The following is a 27,084-nucleotide window of genomic DNA, read 5'->3' on the forward strand; positions in this document are numbered from 1 at the left end:
GCCATCATTATTAGAAAAAGGTCACTGAACACTAATGCTGGCACTGTAAGTTCATGCAAGGAATATTACTTTTGGATGCAAACTGAAAACTCATTTAGTTAAGAATATTTTATTGTGGAAAAGGATATGGAAGCACAAAATAAGTTGAAGTGATAAAGAGACCTGAATAGAAAATCTGTGGTTATAAATGGAACAGTTGCTGTAAGCAGACAGTTCTGTACATCCACATCTGTTCCAGTTCAAAGCAGTTCATGTGAACCAGGGGCAGAAACTATTTTTTCCTTTGGCTTCACCGCTACAAACTTGTCTGCATTCCGGCAAGGGCACAAAGTAGGAAGAGGTAGAAACCACCACCAGTGCACTGGCTCCACCTAAATTCCCATCAGGAATGGCTGTCACTGGCAGCTCTTTCTGCCTTTTCATATTTCTGCCCACCCCCCATCAAAACAGTTTTAGGAGAGAGCGGCAACATTTGCAAATACTTATGGCAATTAAAATTTTTTGTTTTCACGAAAGCCAAGGCATTTCTAGCTTACCAAATGCTCCACTTTTGTTCCTCTATTCACAGATAGTTTCTGTTTCACAACTGTCCCTTCTGGGGCCACTTTGATGATAACGTGGGAAAAGCAGACAGAATAGCCAAACAGGGAAATAAATATATAAAAATAACAAGGCTGCTCCAGAACTCCTTCAGGTTCCAAAGGAGATTGGATTTCTTCTCTGTGGGTATCTTGGGTACTTTCCCTACCCTGGCCCAGTTCTGTCTCTGTTTCTGTAATGCCATCTGTAATGCCCTTCAGAATCCTAAAAATAAAAGAGTAGAAAAGAAAGTAGTTGCAAAAAAGACATTGTGCAAAGAAACAAAAAGAGTAATGGTATCAGACTTGGTAAAGGCTGAAAATAATAGCTCCATGTTTTGGTCTAATAGCAATATCCAAACTCCAGAGGGGAGACATATAGAGTGCAATAATTTGGCTATGAAAAATCATTATTTTCCTACTTTATTATTAAATGACAGCACATATTCATCCTTCACACAGTCCATAAGATTTAAATGTTTTTTAACATTTGGGTGACTTGTAGAGATTGAAATATGTTAAGTGAGGGCCCTGATTTTATTTTCCACTTGCAAAACATGAAAGCTTCCTGACACCAAGGCTCTATGGGAATTTCCTGCTCCTGACAGAGGCACGTGCTCAAGACAGTGGACACAGAGAAATTGCAGGACTGAAGTCAACTGCAGGCTCATACCCACAGGAACTGCTTTCACTGGATTTTACTCCAAAGATTTAGAACAATATCTAGTGAGACACTGAACCCCTCAACTACCATCAGCCACGTGCTTCACTTCCAAAATTAAGATGAATGGCATCAACTCCCCTGAATTTCAGAACAGAGTTTACTGAAAACCATCTGAAACACAATGTGCTCTGTGCCTTACAGCACTGGACCTTTAAGGAAGATCCTCCACATCTTACTCAAACTGAACAGTTCTCAAAACCCCTTGAACAGATGCATGAATAAAGGCTCAGGACGATATTGTGAATTACTGCCCGTGCTTGGTGGGGAAAGCCCTCTGCAGAGCAGTACGCACAGTGCCCGAGTCCCTCAAACACAGCGGCACACGCAAGCTGTTGGGGCATAGAGCAGGGTCTCTCACTCCACTGCCCCCTTGTTTTTCCACCAAAACCAGTCATTAGGACTATTTGCACATAAATGTTTTATTGGACTAGGGCCACAGTGCACAGTAAATTGCAGGATACAGCTCCGATGATCTATTTTAAGAAAAATATACTGAAGAAAGAGAGAAGAGAGAAGGAAGGGAAACTTTCATTAACTTTTCTATAAAGACAACAAAGATCTTATGTTTTGGAAACAAGAGTCTGGCTCTTTTAACTGCAAGTTTGTTAGCAACATGGTAAAAGGAGAAAGTTTAAAAGTGAATTCATTCATCTGCCATTTAGAAACAATTAGCTTTAAAAGGCTTAGAATTAGTTTCTCTGCCTCTGGTACAACAACAAAATGTTCAAAGTCTAAACCAAAACATCTTCCTGCTTTTCTAGTTGTAATTAGTATGTGGTCGGTCTTATTATCTAACTATTCAGTTATATTGTCAAATGGAATGAAACTGGTAAGATTAATTAAAATACTTTGTTACAACATACAAATGACATGGTACTATAGCAATGTAAGAACGGTAGTGACAATGCACAACTTCTCTTCCAGTTGATGATCTGTTGTTATTAGCCTGTTTGAGAGACCAGGTTCATTCTAGAATAAAAACTATAGGCTGCAATTAAAAAAAAAAAAAAAAAAAAAAAAAAAAAAAAGAAAAAAAAGAAACACTTCATTTAGGCTAAATTTTACAATTTGATGAATACTCGGCAGTCCTCTTAAAAGTAAATAGCAAAATGAATAGATACGGCGTGATAGTCTTCAATGCAATTCTTAAGTAAGGAGCATCTGCAGCAATTTTATTTTGTTTAATCTGGGGCAGACACATGCTGCTCTATTTCTTCCCCTCTCACCTACACAATGTGCATTATTGCATTTGCACAAGTATTATCTACTCCCAGCTGAATCCATTTTGAACTGAACTCAAATGACAAGTCTTGTTTTCTGTTACCCGTCAAACCTGTAAATTCGACAGGAGATTTTAAACTAAATTTTCTCATCATATAATACAAGCTCTGCAACAGCATGCAAGTATGATGAAAAGGGGGTTGATGGGCTCTCCCATATAACCTGAAGGCTCAGTAAAATTTAAAGTTTTTCAGTTAAGTTGATAAAGAAATACCTTGCACTTTTTGGTTAGGAGGTAATTTCTGCGTTCAGCTTTTGCATCTCAACCTGGCTCCCTAGCACATGAGTTAAAGGAGAAGCTGCTGCACGTCCTCAAGTGCTGCTGCTCCTAAATGGGATCTGCTACTCTTTGAGGGGACTCAGCTAGCTTCTTAAGTCTCCGTAAAGTGACTGAACTTTAAATACAAATTCATAACATGAAGTCCTTGTCCTGGTTAGTGGAAGTACGTCCTCATAGCGTACTCAAAGCCATTTTCTTATGTGTTTTAGCCAGTCTTTGCTAGCTATCTGCTGAATGGATAACTGACAGCAAACATAAAGGTGAAATAACACTTCAAATCTACGTCCCATCAAGATCTATATTAAACCCCAGCAGACTGTTCACCGACAAATTCAAGGAGCCTATAAATACTGCTAGTGCAATTCTGGCATCCATACCCCAGAAACTCATACAACATATTCTGGACTAAATATTGTCCTCATGTACTTACATTTAACTGTGGCTTTCATTTAACACAAGGAGAGCTGCAAGCATGGCTTCAGGGAGAAGACTGTTGTTTTTGAGACTGATTCTTTTTAATTAACTCAAGAGATAAGAGTGAAGCAGAGAAGACTTTTACAATATCCTACATGGCAGCACTCAGAAACATCTACTTCCATCAAACAATCCAACTGCAATTTTAAGGATAGCTGTGGATAAAGCTAAACAAATGTGGTTACTAATGAGAAGAAAAACAAGAGAAGGATTTCTCCTTCCCAAGAAAGTATACTTTCTTTTTAAAGAAGTAACAGGGCATTGAAAGAAATACTACCAACAGTAAGCAAAACAAATGCACAGTTCACATGAAACTGAAAAATGTTGTGTCTTGGCAAGCTCAAAAAAGGCACATGGATAGTAAAGGGGAGGGGGGACTTTATGTTATCTTCCACTAGATACAAGGTCAAAAGATATGTCCCAGTATACTGCACAAACTTTTAGCAGAGCTGAACTGAATGTATTTAATTACTTGAAGGGAAAATTAAGAATTATTCAATTCATGTCCTTCATATAATCAGGCATTCTGATTTTTTTTTTTTTTTTTTAAAAAAGGTGGATTTTGACATTCTCTCTGTATTATGTTTGTTAGAAAGTCCTCTACTCCCTCAGGACACAAAGTCAGTCCTATTAGCCATACCTGTATACACAGAGCTTCATATAAACACAACTTCATGCATCGTACAGTATGCCCTAATAGTTTGCTTTCCTATTTAACATACATTATAACATACAGATGTGTTGCTTAGCAACAAAAAGGTACTCCCAAGCTACAGCCTGGGAAGTGAAACAACACTCAGCATGTTTTTGGTCAGACGTACATTTCTCACGAATAAACAAAGTGATAGCATGTTATGTTCTTGTAGTATAGAACAGCCCTGTATTTTAGCTGGCAGTCACCACAGACAGGACATCATTTCTCTGACCTAAAAAGGCCCCCAAATTTTTTTCAGATCTGTTTGGTTCACTTTTATGATTTCTTTGGGAGACACTATCAGCAGCACGATGATTTGACTGTATGCCCTAGGAGACTATATTTGTTAAAACAGGTGGCTCAAGCTGATTAAATGAAAGTAATTGTTGTTTTGGATGTTGGCCCAGACTAGTGCTAGGGGAAAAATTAATTGGAATCTCACCGGAGTTTTATTATTTTAGTGATAAACTAACCATAAAAATCCATTCAGATTTTCTTGAATGGCTTCCCCAGATACATTTCTTTGCAACATTGTGGAAGAAGAGGTAGAAAAGGATAGCAGAGAGCATTTTACTTATATTCTGCCTATTTAATGCATGGGAACCTGGAACCAGAAGCTAAGATACAGACTTATCTTAGCAGACTGCAAGCTCCAGACTAACTTCTACACCTGGCTGAAAACCTGGAAAAAGCCTGGCTCCACATCCTTACTTTGTGACTCAGGCTCATTTCTGTTTATACTTGTGTGAGCTGAAGAATGATGATGACTAGTAGCTATATGGATAAATAAAGTCTGTTAAGTCACAGGAAATAAAAAAAGGGAAAACCATTAATTTATTTTTAGAAACCTGTTCTTGCCATTCATCAAAAAAAGAACATTCAAAAATATGCATCAAGATACAAGCATCTGGATGAGGTTTGCTGACCACATACCAGCATTCAGACTACACACAGAGAACCGTTTTCCTTCTTCAGCCCAGTCTCAGGGTCCGTGCCAGGGAACACAGGATATGGACAGTAATGTAGTAGTTTCCACTAGCAAGCCTCTGCAAGGAGCCTGCTGGCTGCACATGCTACGGCTCCTTTGACCGGGTCTGCTTAGCCTTATCCTCGCAGCAGCTCCGCAGGCGACACCTCCCTCGCACACATCCCCAATCGCTACACGCACACCTTCCAGCGACAGCGTCCCGACCAAGTTAAACACAGGGGCCGTGGGCCCCAGGTCTACGTCAGCTCCTCCATAAAAGCACAACACGCCAACGCTAAACGAAAACAAATACATGTTTTAAAACGGATCTGGATGCTCAACTTCCAGAAACACAGTAGTAAATGCAGTACACCCACACAACTCTTCTTCTTCCTCCTATTGCTGCGTTGCCAAAATAGCATGCATAAATCAGTACAAATCCTTTTCCAGACAATAGTGCTGCGACACACTGCATAAATTTAGTGATATTTGCATAAAAGCTTCCATCTTTTTCAGCCTGCAGTAGACCTCTTCTGGGCACTCATACCACAAGCATAAAGTCACACCATATTTTGAATCTCTGCGGGTCAAAATGCGGGAAGAATCACAATGCGCATTCATTGACGTCTCTTGCAGTATATTGTCAGCCAAGATGCCTTGGTACAACTGATCAGACATAAATACTGAGTAGGTTTTTCTTTGATTGTTAGCATTGCACTGGACAAGTTTCTGCCATTTTCCTTATTTCAAAAATTACTAAAGAGAAAATTAAAACTTGAGTGATGCTTAGCCCTGCAACTTCCTCCTCAGCTCTTCTTAAGACCAATAACAGAACTCCCACAGCAGCAAAGAAGAAAGACTGATGTTGAAAAGAAGATTTTTAAAACAAATGCAAAAGATCTGATGTTTGCTACTTTTACCTCTACTGCTGAAGTTGGCATCTGTTCACTTTCCCTACTTACTTTTCAAAAATGTACCCTTAGCCTGCACTGGAAACATAATTAAATTGCCATTCTTTTCACTTTTTTAATTGACTGAGTACTGCAAAACATGTTTGATTTTTTTTCTCTGGACAGCATTTAACTTAGTGAACCTTACTTATCAACACACAGATTCCTATTGCCTATTCCAAGTTTGTTCTGCAAGCAGGACATCAACTGACGTCAATGAAGATGTAAAAGAGGCAACAAATACTTGCAATGTGTTTAGAAAACAAAGTTTTTCCTCTTTCTAGTGTATAGTCATCAAGTTTCATCCCACTCAGCTTGCAGATAGAAGAAGATAGACAGCAGGACTGGGAGACAAGAACACCCAACTTGTAATCACTGATGTTATGATACAAGTTAAATAATTTGTAAGATGTAAAGAAAGCCATTAATGCTTGTAAACCACTTCACCTTTTCATAACAGATCTTGTATTTTAAAACTCCCTTGGAGCAATTACACTTGTGTGCAAAAAGTCACGGGCATCCATATTAAGGCCCTTTTTTTTAAAAAAAAAAAAGATCTATTTCATGGAGTTGCAGTCTGAAAGGACAGATCCTACTCAATAAATAATCTGTACTTGGTCTAATAGTTTCAGTGATTATTAATATACATTATTAATCTTTCACTGATAGGAATAAGAGCATATAACCAGATTCTAGGATAGATACAGAGTTGCCAAGAACAAGTAAGGCAAGCAGGTAAGGTAACCAGGCAAAGGTACTATGGAGAAATGAGAAGGCATCTACTACCACTGCCTTTTTATCAACACCAGTTTGGAAATAGTTTTCATAATGGCAGGAAGGACAGACTGCCAGTGGACGGTTAAGAGATATGAACATGTGGGAGTTGGAAGAAGGTGAGAACACCAGCACATGGGCTAGCAGCACCAGCAAAGTGCGGGCAGGGCTGCTCTGGGGATAGGACCCAGAGACAACACAGCAAGCTGAAAGGGCACAACATACAGCACAGCAGAAGGAAAGGGAACAAGTGAAAAGCAAGAACATATGCTGGGACACAGATTAGCTGCCCAAGGATAAAGGTAAAGGGACACAAGGAGGTTTGAGTGTGAAGAGTGGGACTGGCCCTCCCACCAGGATGCAGTACTACTTGCAGAAAGAGAGAGATGAGGAATGAAAACCAAAGGCTAAAGCAAACAAATAAAAACATATTTCCCTTGACGGTATGTTGGCCAGCATATGAAGTATCAGTAGTGACTAATGCAGCTCAGCACGCGGAGCTTTACTTCCTGCACATTCAGAGAATTGCAAGCGAGTCAGCTACTGAGGTTATTTCCAAAAAGCTTCTATTTACGATAAATTACCTTGCAGTGACAACTGAGACACCACTATTTTTTCTCTCTTCAAAGTCCAGGAAAAAAAAAATTGCACATTGTTACTGTATAATGCATTACAGCATTATATCACTTAGGTCTACCAGCTGCTACAAACTGACTTAGTGCTACTGAAAGTAATATGATAGTATCCCAATAAGACATGTAGGCTGATAACTCCTGAAAAATTGTCATCTGTGAAACTACTCTTGGGGTTTTGTTCTACCTATGACCTGCTCTACCTGCAGGTCCTACTGTAATCTGAAGTTTTATGGCAAACATGGGTGAGACCAGGAAGGTGAATATTCCCTTTCCACCACTCCGTCCCTAGCTAAACTGCTTTTGTGATCTCCAAAGCTATGCTGAACAATTCCAGGATACTATAGGTAATTTGGCCCATATAATAAAATACAATGTATGCAAAGTAGTTTTCCAGAATCCCCAAGAATGATTACAAAAAAATAAGAAGTGCTGGCTTTTGCTTACAGAGCTTATCAGTCTAATGGTTTACCTATAAAGTGACTGAATAGCTCTATGTCAAAAGAAAGTTTGATAGCTTAATATTTCAGACTCCCCATCATCTTGCTGAAGGATGATGCCTAGTCCTTTGGAGAGGCTCTCCTCTGAAACATGCTCCATGCTTTGGGCTTGCAGACACCCCACCACTGTGCAGACTGCCCTGTGGAGGAGCAAGTGAGCACGGAGCATTCAGCCTTGCAACAGTGCTGTGCAGAGATTTACAAGCAAAGCAATAAAACAGACCAAGCTACTGAGCTCAGCTTGAAGCTAAGGCAAACTGGAAGTTCTTCTTAAGGAACCACCTACCTTGTCTGTACAATACAATACAGGCACATAACCAGCACCGCACTCTAACCACAGAGAGAGAAATCCTTTTGGTAGTGAAGCGCCTCTCTCTTCCCTCGCCAACTGGACTATGTTCTGGTGATGGGTGCACCAGGAAGAGTGGTTTGCTGAGGGCCCCACTGCGTGCGTAAGATGCTAAGCATGCCTCAGTGAGTGCTAAATACCCCCACCAAAATGAAGGGGAGGTGAGGAAATTCAGCACTCCTAAGCCTTTCACACACTGAAGTCCAGAAATTTGTTGTGTTCCTTCCTTTCTTCTCCCTTCCCAAAGTGATTCTAATTTAAAGAAAGTCTCATTTTCCAACCACAGCATGTCCCCAAGCATTTCCTTTTCTCAAAACTGCCAGAATCCAAAGGGTACAATTACAGTCAAAAGGGACTTTTCCCCCCTCTTGATGCCAATAAATACTGCTACTTCCCAGGGATACTCTCCCGCCTTCTGTTCTGGCACGCCACTTTTCTTCCATATTTCACTGTCATAACTGTACAGCCAGAGCATGTAGCCATGCATACATGCATCTCACCCAGCACATTTACCTCATTCGGCTCTGCCATGCCACAGTTTCCCCTACGTATATGCTCTATAAGAGCTCTCTCAGACTTCCAAACCGCCAGGTTTGCCATCAGTCTCGTACGGGACGAGGCACACTTCCTGCAGTTACTCAACGTACCAAGGCACAAGCCTGCAGTCTAGCACAAGTAGATGAGCTTTGGCTGCACACGCACCCATCCGCATGGGTGGGATTTATTAATTAGAAATTAATAAATCATTACTACAAATTAAAATATTAACTTAATGAGGTGCATGACTGCAAGTTACAGAACTGGAAAAGAAGTCCTAATTAAATCAATACAGTTATTAGTCCTTTGTCATCTCTGATTAATTATTAGCTTAATATGCTTCATCATTTTCCTTGTTAATGGAAATAGCTACAGTGCTACCGTGGGAAGCAGTGCAATACATCTGAGCAACCTGTGGAGCTGTGCTGGAAGTCACAGCCCAGGGCCAAACAACCTCTTCCAAAGAGGGGAAAACGGATTTCATTTTTTAGGATAGGATTCTGACAGCACTCTCAATTTCAACAGGGTTCTCACCTGGGCAATTCTTGATTGCTGAAATATAAGAGGTGAAGATATGACTCCTAATCACATGCTTAATCCCGAGCACTTGTCCCAGCACCTCTAATCCTCTCTCTGAAGTACCATAGCACAGATAACACATTTAGCTTTCAGAAGCTAAATGCCACTACCTTTCCCTGGAGCCCTCTCAATTCTGCTTCTTGACACGTCCTCATTGCATACACACGTTACTTCAAGACATGAGGAAGGAGTCAGCATAAGACCATCTGGCAGCCCTCAGTGGTCTTTAGGGCATGGATGTAGTCGCGAACGCCTGTCCTTTCATGCCACCAGTGGAGACCAGAAAAACTAATGGCAGTCTCTTTGATCGGCTCCTTGCTTGAAATGCAAAATAGTATTTTGGATTTAGGTAACTCACAGTATTTACCCAAGTCACAAGTGCAGGCTCCTGTCTTTGCTTTCCTGTCTTCTCTTGTCCTCTACCTGTCCCTATTTTTTCCCTAACTCCTCGATCCAAGTAAGTTCTTTCCTTAGATGTCTGCAGGAATTTTACTTGAATAAGGGCCACATGAAACATCAAAAATGGGTTCCCACATGCCTCTCCAGCAATAAAAGTAGGAGTTGCCAAAGAACTGGATAGAACTATTATATTGTACTGCAATATGTGGATCTGTTATGTAATTAGACAGGACCTTCTTTGTATGAACAGCTTCTACAAACAGGTTTTTTGTAAAGGTTAGCAACAGAAATGCAAAGATGTGCTTCTGAGAACAAAGCTGCTCCTTGCATTTATTAATGAAGCTGGTACACAGTGTTCATACCGCTAATGGGCAATTCAGCAAATTAAATGGAGAATGTCACTGTAAAATATAATGTAAACTTTCTCAAAGATAAAGAGCCACTGAAACGATTTCACAGGGTACTCCCAAACTATCACTGTGATTACCTCATGATAAATAACCACCTGCTCCATGAGTAACGGTAGAGCTTTCTAGTGCCATTTTATCATTTAGTCCTCTTATTGATATAGCTGTTAATGATGTACTGTGGTAACGCTTCAGCTTCCCATGCTTTACTCACTTTCCATTTCAAAACTCCTATACTGAGTTTTGAAAAACTCATTTTTTTCAATAAATAAGTATACATGGAATGACATGCAGAAATCTTGTACTCCCGTTACTTAGATACAATGCCCAGCTCTCTTCTGTCAGACATTAAAGAATTAGCTCTCTTTTGACTCTGAGCACTTGGGCTAGTCTATGATTCTCTGAACACAGAATATTTCTTTTAAAAATGGGCTGAACTCCAATGAAATATTTGGCCATTTAATGAGCAGGCTCTAGGATAACGGTTTGCATGGGAATCCAAAAATAAGGAGTAAAGAAAAGGGCTCCCCGAGCTATTTTTAGCTGCAAACAGTTAGATTTGGAATTTTGATTGTAAAGCATGGAATTTATAAATGGTGCCATGCTAAATTTACTTCATTTGTATACAATTCAGCTGGATAATCAAGTGTGTTACGGTATGTTCCTGGTTAGCATCTAAGTTCCTAGTTTTACAGCCTCTAAACTAGTAGAAAAATGTGTTCAGTAAATAGTGTTTTTAAAATTTGTTTTCTAATGTGGGCATGTGAGGGTTTTATATACAGCATGTGTGTACATGAATTTACATACACAGTGTGTGTACATGAAGGTTCTGTATAAACACATACACGGGTGCACATGCATGCACACACACACAAACGCTGAGCTGTGATTTATTTCTAGAGGGAAGCCAAGGAAATTCCCACCCCCTACCAGTTAAATGATCTGCTCTTTGGCTCTATACAGTCTGTAACTTCTCGGCCAAGGAATGTCTTTTCCCTTTCCAATATATATAATTTATCTTGCTGCACACATTAGTTAATGATATGAAGATACCTGATTTAGCCAGTTCCGTAAAAACATTACTGACAGTCTGATACAGACCTATTTCATTTTGTAAATCCTTTTCTTGCTAGGCTTCCACAACACAGCATGAATTAACAGCAATCACCAAACCGAGCATTTATCTCATATACTTTGTATTGTAGCAATTTTTCATCATTAGTCTGGCTCCCTGAGTTAGACAAGCTTTTAATTGCTATATTTATTTAGGCAAGGATGACTTAACACTGCTCGAGCGGGGTGGAAAGCAAGACAGCTATTTTATTTCACCGGCACTTTGAGCCGATTCCTCCCGGATTTTTAAAAGTCGTAGACAAAACGCTAGTAATAAGTTCCTCGCCGCGGCACCCGGGGGGACGGAGCGAGCGCCCCGGCCGCCCGCAGAGCCCGCTCGCAGCCTGCGGAGGAGCCGCGGGCGCCGCCCCGCCGCCCCGCGCCCTCCCCGCCGCGGAAGACTTACGCGGTCCCCAGGGCGCTGCGGGCGGCAGCCTGCGCAGGTGGATCTCATCCTTATCCATCTCCTATCCGCGCCCGCCAGCCCAGCTCCAACTTGGTACCAAACCTGAACTTGCGGCGCTCCCTCCTCCTCCTCCTTTTCTTTCTTTTTCTGGCTGTTCGCGGGGCGCTCTCCTTCAAGGGGCAGCCGGCCCGCGCGGCTCCGCGCAGCGCAGCGCAGCGCCCCGCCGCGACGCGCCGCCCCCCGGCCAGCGGCGGGGCGGGCTCGGCCCGACTTTAAATAACGGCGCCGGGGCCGGGCCGGCCCGCCGGGAGCGCGGCCGCGGGGAGCCGGCCCTCCGCGTGACGCGCCCGCGCGGCCCCGCGCACACCCCGCCCCGCCCCGCGCGACCCTGCGCGCCCGCGGCCCGCCGGCTCCCGGAGCGCACCGGCGGCGGCGCTGACCTTGCCGGGGCCGGAGCGACGGCGGCAGCTGCGCGGCGGCGAGCGCGCCCGCCCGCCGAAGGTCAGCGCGCCCTGCGCGCCCGCGGCCCGGGTGCGCGCCCGCGGCCCCGAGGGGCCCGCCAGGGCGCCGCCTCCCCGCGGCCGCCCGGTGCCCCGGCTCGGCGAGGTGGAACCGGCCTCACCCTCTCCTTGGCCCCGTTCCTTACGTCTGTGCACGAGAAATCCTCCCACATCTTTCTGTTTTATATGTATAAACGCACACACACGCACCCATATATACACGTATATTTTAAGCACCTCTTGGTCCTCCACCAAAGAGAAGCCGTAACTCGGGGCTGACTGTGACAGCGTCCCCCGCCGCCCAGCGCGCTGGCTAGGTAGCGGCAGGACCGTTCTCCGCAGCTCGGGGCCCTGCCCGCCCCGCGCGCCAGGCGGACGTGCCTCTGCCCACCCCGGCACGGCGGGGCGGCACGCGAGGGGTCCCGTCCCTCGAGCCGGATTTCTGCAGGGCTGCACCTGCTCGGGGTGGCTGGCTCCGCCGGGATGCTTCGGAGGTGCCGCTCCCCACAATCCGCTCCGGAAGGGATCCGCCAAATATCCCTGTACGCATCGGCAAGCATGGGCCCGCACAAAATACCACTGCGTTTTGGAGGGGGGGTGCGATGGGGAATCACTGCCACTCACTCGGCCAGCAGCTGGCTGCAGTATTCGCACAGAAGTGGGAGAGCAGGGTTCTGGGCTTATCTCTCTGCCCCGGGTGCCTTCCTCGGTCCTCTCTGGATCCTGGGCTGTGGTGCAAAAAAGCGCTTTGCGGAAAGAGGCAGCAGAAACTTCACCCCTCTCTGACCTCTTTTTCTGTTTATGATCTCCAGCAAAAACTGAACCCTCATAAATATAACCAAAGATGGAGATTAGGATAGGATGGGACTTCAGGGCTCTGTCGAAAGGAAATACATCCACCAGAAGCAGAAGCAAGTGTCCTAACTTTTGACAGGTAGCACATAGGCACAGTGTAATCGCTGTCCCAGGCTGAGCTCCTTGCACCACGCTGCACGGCAGAGCCCACAGGCCTTGCATCCCTCACTCCCTTGCACCACCCCCGCTGCCAAGGGGGGCAGACAGCTCCTTACGCGCCTGCAGACTGGGAAGAAGCTGTGCCAAACCACAACCATGTTTTAGCAAACCGAAACCTGGACCATGCCCTGCCTGTGGGGCAAAGCAGCCTCCTCGCGCGCTGCTCACAGAGCAGGGTGCCAGCCAGGCCCGGGGGATGCAGCCGGTGCCGCGGGGGACGAGCACCGTGGTACGTGGCACCAGCCCTGCACCTGGGGCGAGCGGGCACGGCCGCTCCCAGGTAGACGGTGGTCCTAACTCCACTCTGAAATCTGCTTCGTTAGCAGAAACATAACAGGTTATGGTTTTGATGCTTTTGTGGGACCGTATTTTGAAAACAGTAAAAGAATATTTCCTGGGCAAGTTGAAGATTTGACATGATAGATAGAAAACACAGACAGACAAATACATAAACAAGGGAATTTATGCTTATGGACTTTTTCTTCGTGGAACGTAACCACTAGAGGCTTTGAAACTGATTCAGGATGCTTTTAGGCTAGACTTAATATCTTTTTACTCCTTTTTACCTTTTGTGTTTTTCTGAGAAAGTATGGATTTAAACTATTTTTAAAATGCACATTTAGTTTATTATTAGCAGAAGAGCAAGCTAGTAGACTGTGTTCCAGAGCTGCAATGTGCCAAACCCTCACTTACCAGGCGTGCTTAACTCTAGATCAGAAGTACTTCAGAGCATTCTCTTTTTCCTTTGCCTAAAATTAATTTATTTTGGATGGTGATTTGCTACAGTACCAAACACAGGCACACGACCAACATACATGTTTGTTTTACAACTGTGAAACACAAAGAAGTCTGGAAATGATACCAAGCTCCAACACCCTATCTCATACTGAGGTGCACCCATGTGAGCAAGCCACAACTACTCACGTGCCACCAGAATCCAGCTGACAAGCCCCAAATCTCCCTCACTTTTAGGGTCCTTTTGGTCTGACCATGCAAGGAAATCTGACATGCCACGGTCCAGCCTCCCATTTTAATCAGAAGCCTCTCTAATGAAACAGTCGATGTTGGGATGAAACCAGTGTGAAAGTACCCACTTAACAAAATTGAAGGGTACTTGGTGTCACATTCATCAATGTACAGTCAGATGCCATTCGACGCTGCAGTTGCCTGCTTTTGCCTCAGTCAGGAAGAATCTGGGAGGACAGAGATGAGCAGCCTTACCTGGACACACACGCACGGGCAGCCGCAGCAGGCTCTTGCCACATCCCTTTGTCAAAGGTATTCCCTTTTGCGTCCCTTTATCAACAGTAACTCTCTACAAAAAGCCTAGCCACAGGCTAGCTGGCTGACGAATGACAGCATCTTGTGAGAAAGGAGTTAGGAGTGTTAGTCTAAGCAGCAAGATTAAAAAAAAAAAAAAAAAAAAAAAAAAAAAGTTTATATTCCAGCCACATGCTGAAAAAAGCCCAACGAACCAAATGGGAGAAAGCTGTGGACTTGGCAGAACCATCTCACTCCAGCTGTTTGAGTGTTAATGAGCAATCATGTATTTTTAAAGTGTCCTGAAAATTCACATACATGGGCTGGTATGGTATGGGTTTAGGTGGAGATGGAAATCTTCTCCACGTGCACTGTGGAAGCTGAGCTGCACCCAGCAATACTAGCAGGCAGGGCAAATTTCCTTCCCATTCCTTTAGATGAGATCTAGCAGATCCCTTTACTGCTGTGGCTAAGCCCACTGCTGGAAATGGCTGGAGAGGTAACAGGGAAAAGCACGACTGAAACGGAGCCTGCCCTGCCTCCATCGCTATGCTGCTTCCACGCAGTTTTGCCTTTGCCCGTGGAGACTAACTGGGCTGCTCCTGGGCAGCTCATGGGCTTCAGAGCTCAACGAGTGTCAAAGCCTTGGACCACCTCTGTGCCTGAAGCCATGGCGCTGAGCGGCAGGGCCGGTCACGCTGCGACTGAGCACCCAAGCCAAGGAAGCGCGATTTGTCTTTTCAAGAGCCCTGTGGGCTAAAATAGGCTGCTGCGCTGATAGGAAACAGAGACACCAACTACAGAGCTCTTCCTTAGCGTGTGATAAACCCAGGGTGCCATCTCAGCACATACTTGCCCAGAAGGATTGTGAAGGGACGGAGAACCTACCCGTCTGTGCAATAAAACAAAAATACTTTCTTAACAATTAGGAAGGAGACAGTGCTACTTGGCCTCCGCACCTATAGTAAGTGCATTTGCTGGAAATATTTACAGTTTGCTCCTGCAAAATGTACCGCGTACCGCCGTAACAATAATAACGCGGCGCGCTCCTCGCCCGCGACGGGCAGCAGACCAGCTCGCGCTGCGGCGAGCGCCAGGGCGTCCCAGCCGGCCGGCCGCCCCGGGGCTGCTCTTCCGAGCGCGGGCTCTCGCGCCGCGGCCGCGGGCGGGGGAACCGGGGGAACGGTCCCGTTCGCCGGGCCGGCGGCCAGGGGCGCGCGGAGATAAGAGCTCACATCCCTGGCAGCCGCCGCGCGCTCCTGGGACGCCGTCACATGAGGGTGAAGCAAGGCCTGGCCGCGGCGCGGCCCGCTGCGGTCCCCTGCCTCCCCTCGCTTGGCACGGGAAGCAAGGCGCTCCCAGCCGCGCACGCACGCGCGCACACGAAATTAGTGGATACGTTATATATGAGGCAGAAGGTCAGATACAGGAGGTCCGTAAAATCACACCCACTGCGGAAGAGAGAGAACAGGAGGCATTTAGTCACAAAGTGAAGACTAAGGCATACTCAGAGAAATTAGCAGGTGGCAGTATTAAGACAACCAAGAAGTCGTATATTTTCCGTGCACTGTGCTGAATATATTATATTATTATATAATTATTATATATTCTCAAATATAATAAAACTGTGGATACACAGCATCATTACATTTTCATGCAACACCACTGGAATCAGAGGCATAGGATTTTTTTTAAGAGAGATACGAAACATTTATGAAAAGTAGGTCCAGTGGTGTGTATGGTACAGAGTAGTCTGGATATAATTTTCAGCTCAGTAAGCTCTTAAGCCTCTGGCTGTTAGAAAGGCATTTGTGGGGAAGGATGTTCTGTTTCTCGTCTCCTTTCCTTGCTACTTACCACTGACAGAGACTGGATCCTGCGCTGGATGGACCTCAGACCTGGACTGACAGAGTATGGCAAGTCTTCTGGCTATGTAATACTCAGCATTTATAAAGTGCTGATGTACCTAGAGCATGAAATATTTTATTTACTATGAGACCTCATTTAATTTAAGCATAGTTCTGTGTTGAAATTAGTACGTGAATACTGCTAAAAATGTAATTTTATTATTTTCTCAATACCCCAACCTTGCAAATGCCTTGCATGCTTATATTTAATATTGCTTCTGTGAACTCTCCCTGCTAATTTCTTTATGCTTCAAAATGTTCTAAAGTTACATGAGGAAAATATGAAAGTTTGTAAGCAGTAATGTCCAGTATGCCAAACACACACTCAGAGCTGAATGCAGTTTAAAGACTGAATCAAACAATGTCCATACTGAAAAAAAAATCCTCGACTTTGCAGATCTTCACCTGTGACAACAACAGAAGCAAGCTGCGGGTCACCACATGTTCCCTAAATTAAAGAAGTAGGATGCCTAATTTTCACGACTTCAGACACGTAAGAGTAATGAAAGACACAGCTCTGCATGAGAGCAAAAAGAGTAAGACAACAAAACACTCTGCTTCCACCTATGTGAAAACGACTCCCTTTCTTAATTTCCCCGTGGAATGCTTTTACTAGCTACTATTAGCCATTGTGGATATGCACAGGGTTTTCCCACTAGTGCTAGTGAAGAGTTTCCATGCGTCATCTTACAGAAGTTAGGGGAACCTCCCACTTCTTCCTTTCTGCAGTTTACCGTTGAAAATAACACCACCCAAGAGCCCGGCAGGGACTTTGGAATTAAATTAGAAGATGCTGTAAGCTTTCACGGGAATGGCAAGAGAGAAGTTCTGACTCAGACTCATCCGAGTCACGGTTAGTCTCCTGTGCTTCCCTTGCTCCTGGTTCAAGGAAACTATGACAGCCGTGGTGCTCGCCCAGCTGCACTGGCAGAGCCATGGAGAAGTGACACAGAGCCCTCTCCAGCTGCTTTCGCTCTCCATCTTTGAGTCCAGTCTAACTCAGTCCTAACCTCTAAATCTCAGTCCTTCCTTTCGTGCATGTCCATCAGTCCATGGCTGTGTGCAGTAGATGTGAAAATGTATGTTCCCTTCCCTTCAATCTATTTGGCTAAAACTTAGCAGCAGCTATTGACTACTATCTTCTTTAACCAAAGCTTCAGGTTACTAAGGTTGAAAAAATAATAAGAATTTAGATATACCTTGATATATCTAAATATTCCTTGATATAACTTTGTGGTGTACACTCTAAAGCCCAGATCAGTCCCCAGCACGTATGCCTGCAAGCTGCAGCTGCAGCTTGCTGTGGCCTGCCTCTGTATCTTAGGTCTTAAGCAATGAAGTTAAAACAAAAATACTTACTAGAAGTGACTTTTATAGCTCCACTATCGTTTGAATGATACAGGGAAGAAAGGGATTTGTCTGTGACTTGGTGTGTCGTTCTTTACAGTTACAGAAGCCAGCGCCTCCCTAGGCACACCTTTAGTAGAGGTGTTCCACTATGACTTCACTTTTTAACCTGAAATTATTGCACCATTCATACAGGAAACAGCAAAGAAGGCTTCTTTCTTACAAAGAAGCACTAATAGTGATTCAAGCTCATATCCTTTAAGTGGCTTGGGCACAGGAAGGCTGTAGCCCATGTGCTATTCCCGACATCTACAGGGCAGCGAGGCATCAGGAACAGCATTGTGGCAGCCTGTGCAGACTGAAAGGCCACCAAGAGAGGAACTTTTCAATACTTCATTAACACTAATGAGAGTTTTGCTATGAACATCAACAGTTTTTGCACATTTACATTCCAGGACCTAAATACTCACATACCCTCACTGCTTATCAATTGATATTCCACTGAAACAGCCAGAAGTTTAACTGGCACTAGAGATTTGTTGGCCACTAGAGAAACACTCAGAAATTTGATGGCACCTCCAGAAGGACATGCTGATGCTTCCAGCCCCTCACATGACTACCCAGGACTTTTCTCACCCCACTAAATTTGGCACTTACTCAGCACGAAAAACAGAGATTACACCCAGAGAGTCCTGCACTGATTTCCACTGCAATGCTTCTAATGAATGGACAGATGAAGAGGCAAAAAGCCTTTTTCCTGCCCCACCATGCTGGTAGGCTCTCTCCCCCCCAGGATAGCGGCCATTGGGCAGCCCCGTCCCTCCCAGGTGCTGCCACGTGGGAGCTTGACCACGGCCAGGGAGATGTGGGGGACTTTATCAACGCTGCCCAGGCTGCTGGCATCCTCTCACAGGTGTATTATTTTGTGCAGTGGTGGCTGATGATTTAAGACCATAATTTCACAGTAGCAGCAGTTCACAAGGAGAAGTAAGTCAGGGCTTGCGGGAACAAGTGAACAACTGAAGTGATGACAGTACCAGATCCTTGCGTAACAGCAGAGAAGCTGCTGCACTAACACTTGGGCAGTGTTAGGTATTACCGTATGGCTGGGGGGAATGTTTTGAGGGGGAATTTAGGTAACAATAGCACAAGTCTCACTGGTCTACATACAGCAATTATATCCCAGGTATTTAACATTCAAGTATTACAAGGCACTTTTATGGACATCAAAAATTAGAGTGAAATTACACATGTGACTATCACTGAATGATAGGTTTAAATTCCATACTTAAAAATAGTTACAACTGCTGGTAGCAGATGTTTACTAGTTATTTTCCTTTTAACTGATTGCATTATCTATTTCAATATTCATAAATTATCTCCAAAGAGTTTGAGGTTTAGATACATAAAGCATGAATTCAGTCAGGACTCCGTGAAGGTTCCCTGGAGAGGAGGGAATGAAGTACCCAGGATCCGGTTCCAGCCTGTAAGTCAATAGGAAGTTCAGATGGATTCAGCAGTATTTTCCAAAGTATAAATATCCAAGGACCTGCATGAGAATATTTGAGGATGATGAGCTGATTAAAGAAACAGTTGTGTTGGCTTTTCCAGCTTCCAGCCTGAGAGTCTCTGCAGAACAGGTACCGAGAGAAATAAGTATAAAAAAGAACTGGAAAAGAATGTTTTAATATGCACTCATTTATCCAGGGCAGGATACAGAGCAGGACAGAAAATCACCTGTAATTGGTGAGTGCTAGCCTTAGTCATTAGGCATAGTTGTCTATGTTGTCAGTACTCATTTCAGTTGATCCTGGAGAGGTAACTAGCTTGTTCATGCTCATGCACATATTTTTGAATATCAAACGGATCCAAGAAAGTATATGGACATTTTTACATTATGCTTTGAATTTATATAAATAAAATAACACGGCAGTGATTGTTTCCTGGTCAGAGTGAACACAGCACACATTTTGCAGCAATATATCTGCAAATACAGCTAGCTTGGCTCTCCCCAGCTGCGTAATTAGGAGTAACAAACCCGTGTAATACATCATGGCGTACTAATACACCAGCAAAGTATGTCACTTGCATAGCGACAAGTTAAAAACAGGAGGGTGATAACAGGTCCCATGTGTCCCTGGTTAGACGGGGTGAGAAGTCAGGCAGAGCGGGAAGGGGTGACACAAAACTGGGCTTGGCTGAGGGATCAGAGGAGGGGGCTGGACAAGAGGGGAGAACAAGGAACCTCTGTGAACTCCTTTACAAAGCTTTTACTCCCTGTGCCTGGACTGAGTAGCACTTCTCGCACGTCAGCGTAGGTGTAACACGCAGGCCATTTCTTTAGCTTTCATCTCACCTTCTCTGTCTAGCCTTAGCAAATCCCCTTAATGGCACCGCTTGGGACTTAACTTTATGTAAGCCACCCTGGAGACTGTCAAACAGTTATCTACCCACAGGAAAAGAAGGAAGGGTGTTTCACTGTTACTTTTGCCAGGATTGCAATCCGAGAGGCGCCAGAGGAAGGACTTTCCTTTGAGGAGGCACGCTGCCTTCCAGAGGAACTCAATCACAGCAGCCTCCTGCTGACCACAGGTAAAAACTAAACTTGAGGGGTTTTAGGAAGTTCTGTATGTGTTGCTTATGTGGATCGTGGTGGGAAACAGCTGTTCACACAGATTTCTGGTGATTCATATGCTTTTCAAGATCAGCCTTTGCACATTCCCTTTCAAAACATAAGGCTGCTCTTAAACTTGCTGGATTCTGGATTCTTGTGTTGTGCTTGGATGGCTGCCACCCACCCAACCTGTGGCTGGTCACTGCTCATCTCATAACTTGATGCCACAGTCTGGCGGCTCTTTCAGCTGCTCCATTACTGACATCCTTTGTCCTACGATCCCAACTTAAAACAGACGTGATGGATGCAATTTTCTGTCATAAACCAGGATTCCCATGAAATATGTGCTTGGCAGCATGCCTGCTGATCCAAATCCATCTGTGTTCATGCTAGGAATGAAAAGCATTTTTTTCCTTGTCCTTGTTTCCTTGTCCACAAGAATATGGAGGAGATCTTGTCACCAATTGCTGCGGACATACCTTTTTCTCTATGAGCTATTACATCACATTTCTCAATGATAAACAAAGATGAGAGACTTGTATTCAATTTTTTTGCAATGTCTTAACAGCAGGTTGAGCTCCTATGGAAAGGTACCAGCACATATTTTGAAGCTAAAGATACTGACAGCTATAGAAATTAAGCAATGTGCACAGCACAAGGTCTGAACAGAAATTAGTGACACAGCAATAGAGCTTGCAGTGACTGATTCTGCCACAACCCCTTTTTTTCACGTGGAAAACATGCATACCTGACAACCCACACACCTCAAAACAACGGTACCTGAAAACAAGTCCTCAGATATCTGTCACTCTCCAATAATAAACAGCATAGTGGAAGAAGCAGAGAGACTGAGACAGGAGGGCTGCAGAAGAAGGGGCTGTATGTTACCTGCGTACAGACATGAGCACAGTGTTGCTGAAGCACAGGGATTGCCCTGGGAAATTTTATGTTTGTTTCTGATTTAGTTTTGGTCTGTTTGCTGGATTTGGGGGATTTTTTTTTAAAAAAAAAATTAATTCATTGATTATATGCATGAGAATCATAGAATGGTAAGGTTGGAGGATAATATAAACCCGAACAGAATAGAATAAAGAGAATAAATCCCAAGATTCTTTTTCGCAGATTTTTTTGTTCTTTTTCACTTAAAATCTGTGTACTGTAAGGATATTAACATCTTTAATTTATTAGTGGTTTTGGTCACATCTGAAAATATTTAGAAACATTTTTGAAAAATTAGAAGCTAAAATGTTTTTATTTCTTCAAAAAAGCTTTTGAAATACTTTTTATTTGCCTTAATTTTCATGTCTTGATCAGCCATAGCTATTTAAGTTCTTCCTCATGCATCTCATGACTTAAAAGATTTACAGGCACAATTGATATTTATTATGTTCTTTTAAACACAAGGGGGCACCAAAAAGCTAGTGGAGCAGGACATAAGCTATTCAGCTACAGGGAGTTAGGAAACTGTTACAAATGTTGGTAGCCTTCTCAGATGAGAAAGACTTGGAAAATAAAGGAATGAAACAGTATAATGCTTTACCATTTCTTTATCTGATATGATTTGGAAAGTAAATCTCTGGCATAGCTGTATTATGCCACCTCATTCCTTTTACTAGCTAGAATTGGGATTCTTTGTGATTACCACCGGTTCTCTCAGAAGGTGGAATCCTTTGTGTTGCAGAGAGGCAAGAGAGCTTCTAAGAAAAATCACTGAAACCCACGAAAAATATAAAGGTCAATCCATTACCATTTTTGATCATTAGCATTTTTTAATATAAAAATGTTTGTGGTGTTTGTATTAATCAAATTTGCAGTGTCTTTTCAATTTCTTTGTATTTCCTTAATGAGGTTGACTGAAAGGGAGGTCTCGAAACACAAATTAAGATCTAAACGTTCTTAATTTTGTGCAATCTGATCTATTAAAATAAGTTCACGTACATATACGAGCAAGTGGAACTCGTCCCAACGTGGAGAGTGAGTAGCAAGGCTCATGCAGCACTTCAGTCCTGAGAGCAGGGCTACGATGCTCTGAGATCTGTCGCTACAAAAGGGCAATGGAAGATCTGAATACTCAGGTTTTTAACTGCTGAACTTCTGCTTTGCTTTTCTAGTCCCACTGCAAGAATCCCTGTCAGGTTTTAAGGTTATGTATGCGAAAGTTCGGTCACTATTCATTTTGTATTCCCACTGTGGCTCATAAAAGATAGCCGTTTTCAAAGAAATACGACATTGTAGCGTCATGAGTGAAAACAAGTCACCTTTGGGACTTCAGTGAATGGCTTTTGGTTCTAACTTTTACGTTTTTCTTTTTGACTTCAGGCACTGGGGGTTTCCTCCTTGGGCATTTCCTGCCTTATTGGGCGCACTCTCATTCCTCCCAGATTTTGTCTGTTCTTGTAGTTCTCAAGGTAATTATCTGCCTGGCCTTTCCCTCTTTCAAGCCTACACAAACACTGTTTGAACTAGTTTGCAAGGGAATTAATCCTTTGCAGGTGAACTTTAGGTCTCCAGACAGACTCCCCTAACTGAGGGCTCATTTAAATGGAAATCCCAGTTCAGGAGTTAACAGTTACAAGGAGGAAATACAGCTTTTGCAAGTGGCAGACTATCTTTGCTCCTTTTAATTGGCAGCTGAGCCCTGCCAATAGCCCTGCCTCCTGTATAGAGTTAAAATGGGTTAGCAATGTAGTCATACCATACATTGGACAATCATACCATTCATATGGTGATGATCCAAGTATGACAGTTTCAAGCATCTATTATTCTGCTTGGGAAAATCATTTTACAATGACACAGATTTCACAGTTAAGATTTTCCTAATAATTTACCATGTTTGGGCCTCCACGTAGCTTATGAAATGTCTATTCACTGTCATGCTCATCTGTCTGTCAAGCTTAGGAAGGACTTACTGGTGAATGTCCACTCGTGAAACTTGCAGATGGGATAACCTGTACTTTCTGACTATCTGCACAACAGCGGAGATGGGGATGGCAACACAGAACAAAAGGCTTTGGGACAGATGGGCAGGTCACGGAGATCAGGGCAGGAGCACTGCTGTGGGAAAAGGGGCTTGGTGCTAGAGTTCCCCCCACATTACTTGCATGCAGATATAACCTTGGCTGTGATGGTATCACAAGTGTTGTGTTTCTTTGTCCAGATAACCTCCAACTTGGAGATGTGAAAATATTGCTTCTTGTTAGCCTTTGATTTCCTTCATGTAGGTAGAATAGATCATTTGTTTTTCATATCGAGAAAACTATTTTGGTCTTGTAAATATGCCTGTGTTAAAGAGAATATGTAATGTATTCTTTATATTCATCGTATAATCAAAAGTATCTTGTTACTTAAGAATGATTTTGTGGATAAAACACACGAGCGAGAGTTGAGAGATCCAATTCCTTTTCATTTGCGAATACGAGTCAGCTAATTTGTCTGTGCCATAGTTCTCATCTAGAGTTGTTCACCTCAAACGTTACTGACAACAGGCCCAGTTGCCAGAATAAAAGGCATTCACTCCTGCAAACCTGAGACCTAAGCCTTGCTTTTCCAACCTTAAAAACAGTGGCCTCCAACTGCACTTATCAGCCCCTTAAATCAGGGAAGTCTCTTGCTTAACAAAGCTTGTAGGTGTGTGACGGGGGCTTTTACTTCACTTTTTTAACCTGAAATAGTTGGTAGGATGGAGACAAGGTGAGGAGCAGGTCAGTTTGGAAGTGTCCAACTGTTGTCTAAGCCAAATCTTTCTCTCTTTCTTTTTACTTAATTCCCAAAATAGTAGTGTGTTTGCTTCCATTTTGCCGCATGTCTCCAATTGTGTTTATGATACAGACATTTCCTTGTGAATGCTGGTGACAGTGTTAATTCCCGTACTTGCAAAAGCTTGTTTTTCGCTTGTGCTCAACTGCCCAGTGCAGAAGCCCTTCGAGCAAAACTGTCTGTGTCTTATGCTGCTGGTCTGTACCGCAGTCAGCTCATTTACAGGAAGGGCTCATTCACCTCGGTTTCCAGCTGAATAAGTGGAAAGGATTACAGCAGGTACAAGACATCACCTGGTGCTTTTGCTCAGGGCCTCAGGAATTGGTATTCACTCACATTTGCATGTTTTGCTTGTTTTTCACTTAGGTCATTACATATTATTCTTACAGTTGTTTTTATATTTACCTGCTCTTTTCTCTTAGTTAAAAATATTTGAATCTTTCTGCTTTCCTTTCATTTATGTTCTTTCTCTCTTTTATCTACAGATAGTTTACATGTGTACCCTAGACTCCTGAGATGCCTCTGATAGATGCCTTACATTAAACATGACTGAAGCATCCATCTCTGCAGTGTATCCAAACAATATGCAATAGTAGTGACAACACCAAGGAAACTAGCCAAGGACACCAGAGCAATCTCTATCATCGCAAAAACTGTCCTGGAATTTTTAACATTCACATAAAACATCTGTTTCTCATCCATGCATGGCACTTAATATATCTCCCTCTGACATATGAATCGACTCTCCAGGGATTGGGACACATTGTCCTAAGGAAGCGAGGTAGCCGAAAATGAGAGTGTACAGCCACTACGGTTCCACAGGAATAGCTTTCAGGCAATGCTGGCTTAAGCCATCGTGTCTCTCTGTGCTGGGCTTTCCCTCTACATTATGGCTCCACAAGCCTTTGAGAAACTAGTCAGGAAACTGAACCAACTGAAAGAAAAAAAAATGTTGTTTCATTTTGTTTTCAGCTGAATCCATTCCTTGAATCACAACATGGCAGTGCACATGCTGGTGATGGTCCAGAGTAGGAGGCAACTCTGAAAAGGGGGAAGAGCAGGAGGCTACTTGTGACACCCAAAATAACCATCCATCCATTGTGGAACTAGAGCCCAAAATGAAAGCAGCACAGAAAAGTTAGAAGATGTGAATACTGAAACTTCCAGCATTAAGGATGTCAAGTTTGATAAAACTTAATTTGAGACAAAAATACAAACTCTCTAAACTTTATTTTATTCACTTGATTTATAATATAAATTAAAATGTCAGCTGTGCCATATATTGTTTCAATCAACCTGAAATACAGCATTCTTTCCAAAACACGGAACTTCCCTGCAGACAGGAAATTATATTAGTAACTAGCCAAGTAGAAATAAAGTCAAATGATGAGTACAACCTGGCTTTCTTGCTGCTATATTTTAATTTCTACCTGAGACAATGGAAAGAATAGAAAGAGGCTCTCCGTCATAACAAGGCAATGCTGCCACAGTACCTACAATGGCCTTAACCTTGCCAAACCTGAAAACTCGCACTGAAAAGGGAAGCTCTCCAGCCACAATGTCCTTTATCATCTGTGTTGTGCAGGTCTGCTGCAGATTTCCCATGTGTTTTGCATGCTGAATTTGTACTGATTACAAAAGGAACTTTGATCTGCAGAGCAGAATTTTATTGCACTCTTCATGAGTTCTAGAGCGGTAGTTTAATACTAATCAAAGTATTTCCTGAATACATATGATAAGTGCAAAACTCAGAAGCAATTAAAAGTCTCTAGAAGAGATAATGTAATTGAACAGAGAAATGCACAAAGCCTTGAAAGCTCACATACCTGTACATATACATACACTCACCCCCCAGCTTTTCCCACCTTTCGTGTTTGGGACCAGTGTGGAGAAGTCCATTCTCTGGTGGCAGATGTAGCAGATGCCACCTCTTCAAGTGGTTCCAGTTCAGTGGCACACCATGCTAGAAATAAAATGAAACAGTAAAATACTTGTACTCTTTGCCTTAAAAGAACAACTCTGGACGTGAGAAAAAAAAAGAAGGCGCCAGTGACAGTTTCTGGTGGAGCATCACTTTGTTAGTATTGAACAGCAAGCACTTAACTAAGGAGAACTATCTGGAATCATAGATTGTACCAACATCACCTTCAGGAGTGAAAGACTTTTAAAATGATTGTAATTCTTCTGATTTTTGCATGGATTGAGGAAGATAACCATTCCATCCCAAACACACTTCATTCTCCCTTCTGGAAAGTGGAAACCCGCTGACTTAAATTTTGTGCTCCGACACATAATGCCAACTAGCAGCATGGATAAAACACGCTCGTCTGGTTTGTCCTGGGTCTGATGCCAGGAAGCCCTCCAGCGAGACATGGGGGCAATCAGCACTGCGTCAGGCTGGCATCACAACCAGGAGAGCCGAGGGCCCCTGTCTTAAACAGCCACCAGATTTGCAGGGTAAGGAAAGTATAGGAATGAAAATGTTTAATGAGAACTACATGGTCTGAATCCATCTTGTGCTGGTGTAATCAAAAGCGACTCCAGCTAGGTGAATAAAGTTACAACGGTGACAGCAATACACGCTGGGTCGTTAAAGGGCTTTGCAGTGATGTCAGGCAGTGTAATGTTTAAGGTTTGGTAAGAGTCTAAAGCAGTAGTTTGGGAGTCATCTAGTGCAGGGCTTAAGTATTTACACTCATTTTATAGCATTCATTTTCTAATTATCAAAATGTTATGGGGTGAAATGTATATTTATAAATATCACCAGATTCACTATAGCACCAGCCTTATTTATGTGACAAACATTGGCACGTTTGTCTTACAAAATGACCTCTGTTGCTTAGGCCTCTTTAATTAGTTCCGCTTTCTGTCAGTCCCTGGAATTGATTTTTGCATGTTTACTCTTTCTGAACTGTGTGTGCAATCCTTATATAAATGCCAGAACTTGGGTGATATGTTGTTCATCTCTGAAGTTTTGTTAAAGTGTTTTGAAAAGTGAAAAATGGAGGTTTCTATAAATCTGCCAGAGACTCACAGCCAGTT

At 43.3% G+C, this 27,084-nt stretch overlaps 1 protein-coding gene across 2 annotated transcripts in view; it reads right to left on the reverse strand.

Moving 5' to 3' along the window:
• Positions 1-11,830, reverse strand: part of ANO1 (anoctamin 1) — a 90,201-nt gene extending 78,371 nt beyond the window's left edge. Inside the window, exon 1 of one of the 2 annotated variants that reach the window (XM_062577129.1) lies at positions 11,645-11,830. In XM_062577129.1, the coding sequence (XP_062433113.1) occupies positions 11,645-11,702 (58 nt within the window). In that variant the 5' untranslated portion in view covers positions 11,703-11,830. The remainder of the gene's footprint in view (positions 1-11,644) is intronic. The other variant, XM_062577130.1, reaches the window with a different exon arrangement.
• Between the last annotated feature and the right edge of the window lie 15,254 nt (positions 11,831-27,084).

This window comes from Rhea pennata, chromosome 5, assembly GCF_028389875.1.
Source record: "Rhea pennata isolate bPtePen1 chromosome 5, bPtePen1.pri, whole genome shotgun sequence".
In the NCBI taxonomy this organism is placed as follows: Eukaryota; Metazoa; Chordata; class Aves; order Rheiformes; family Rheidae; genus Rhea; species Rhea pennata.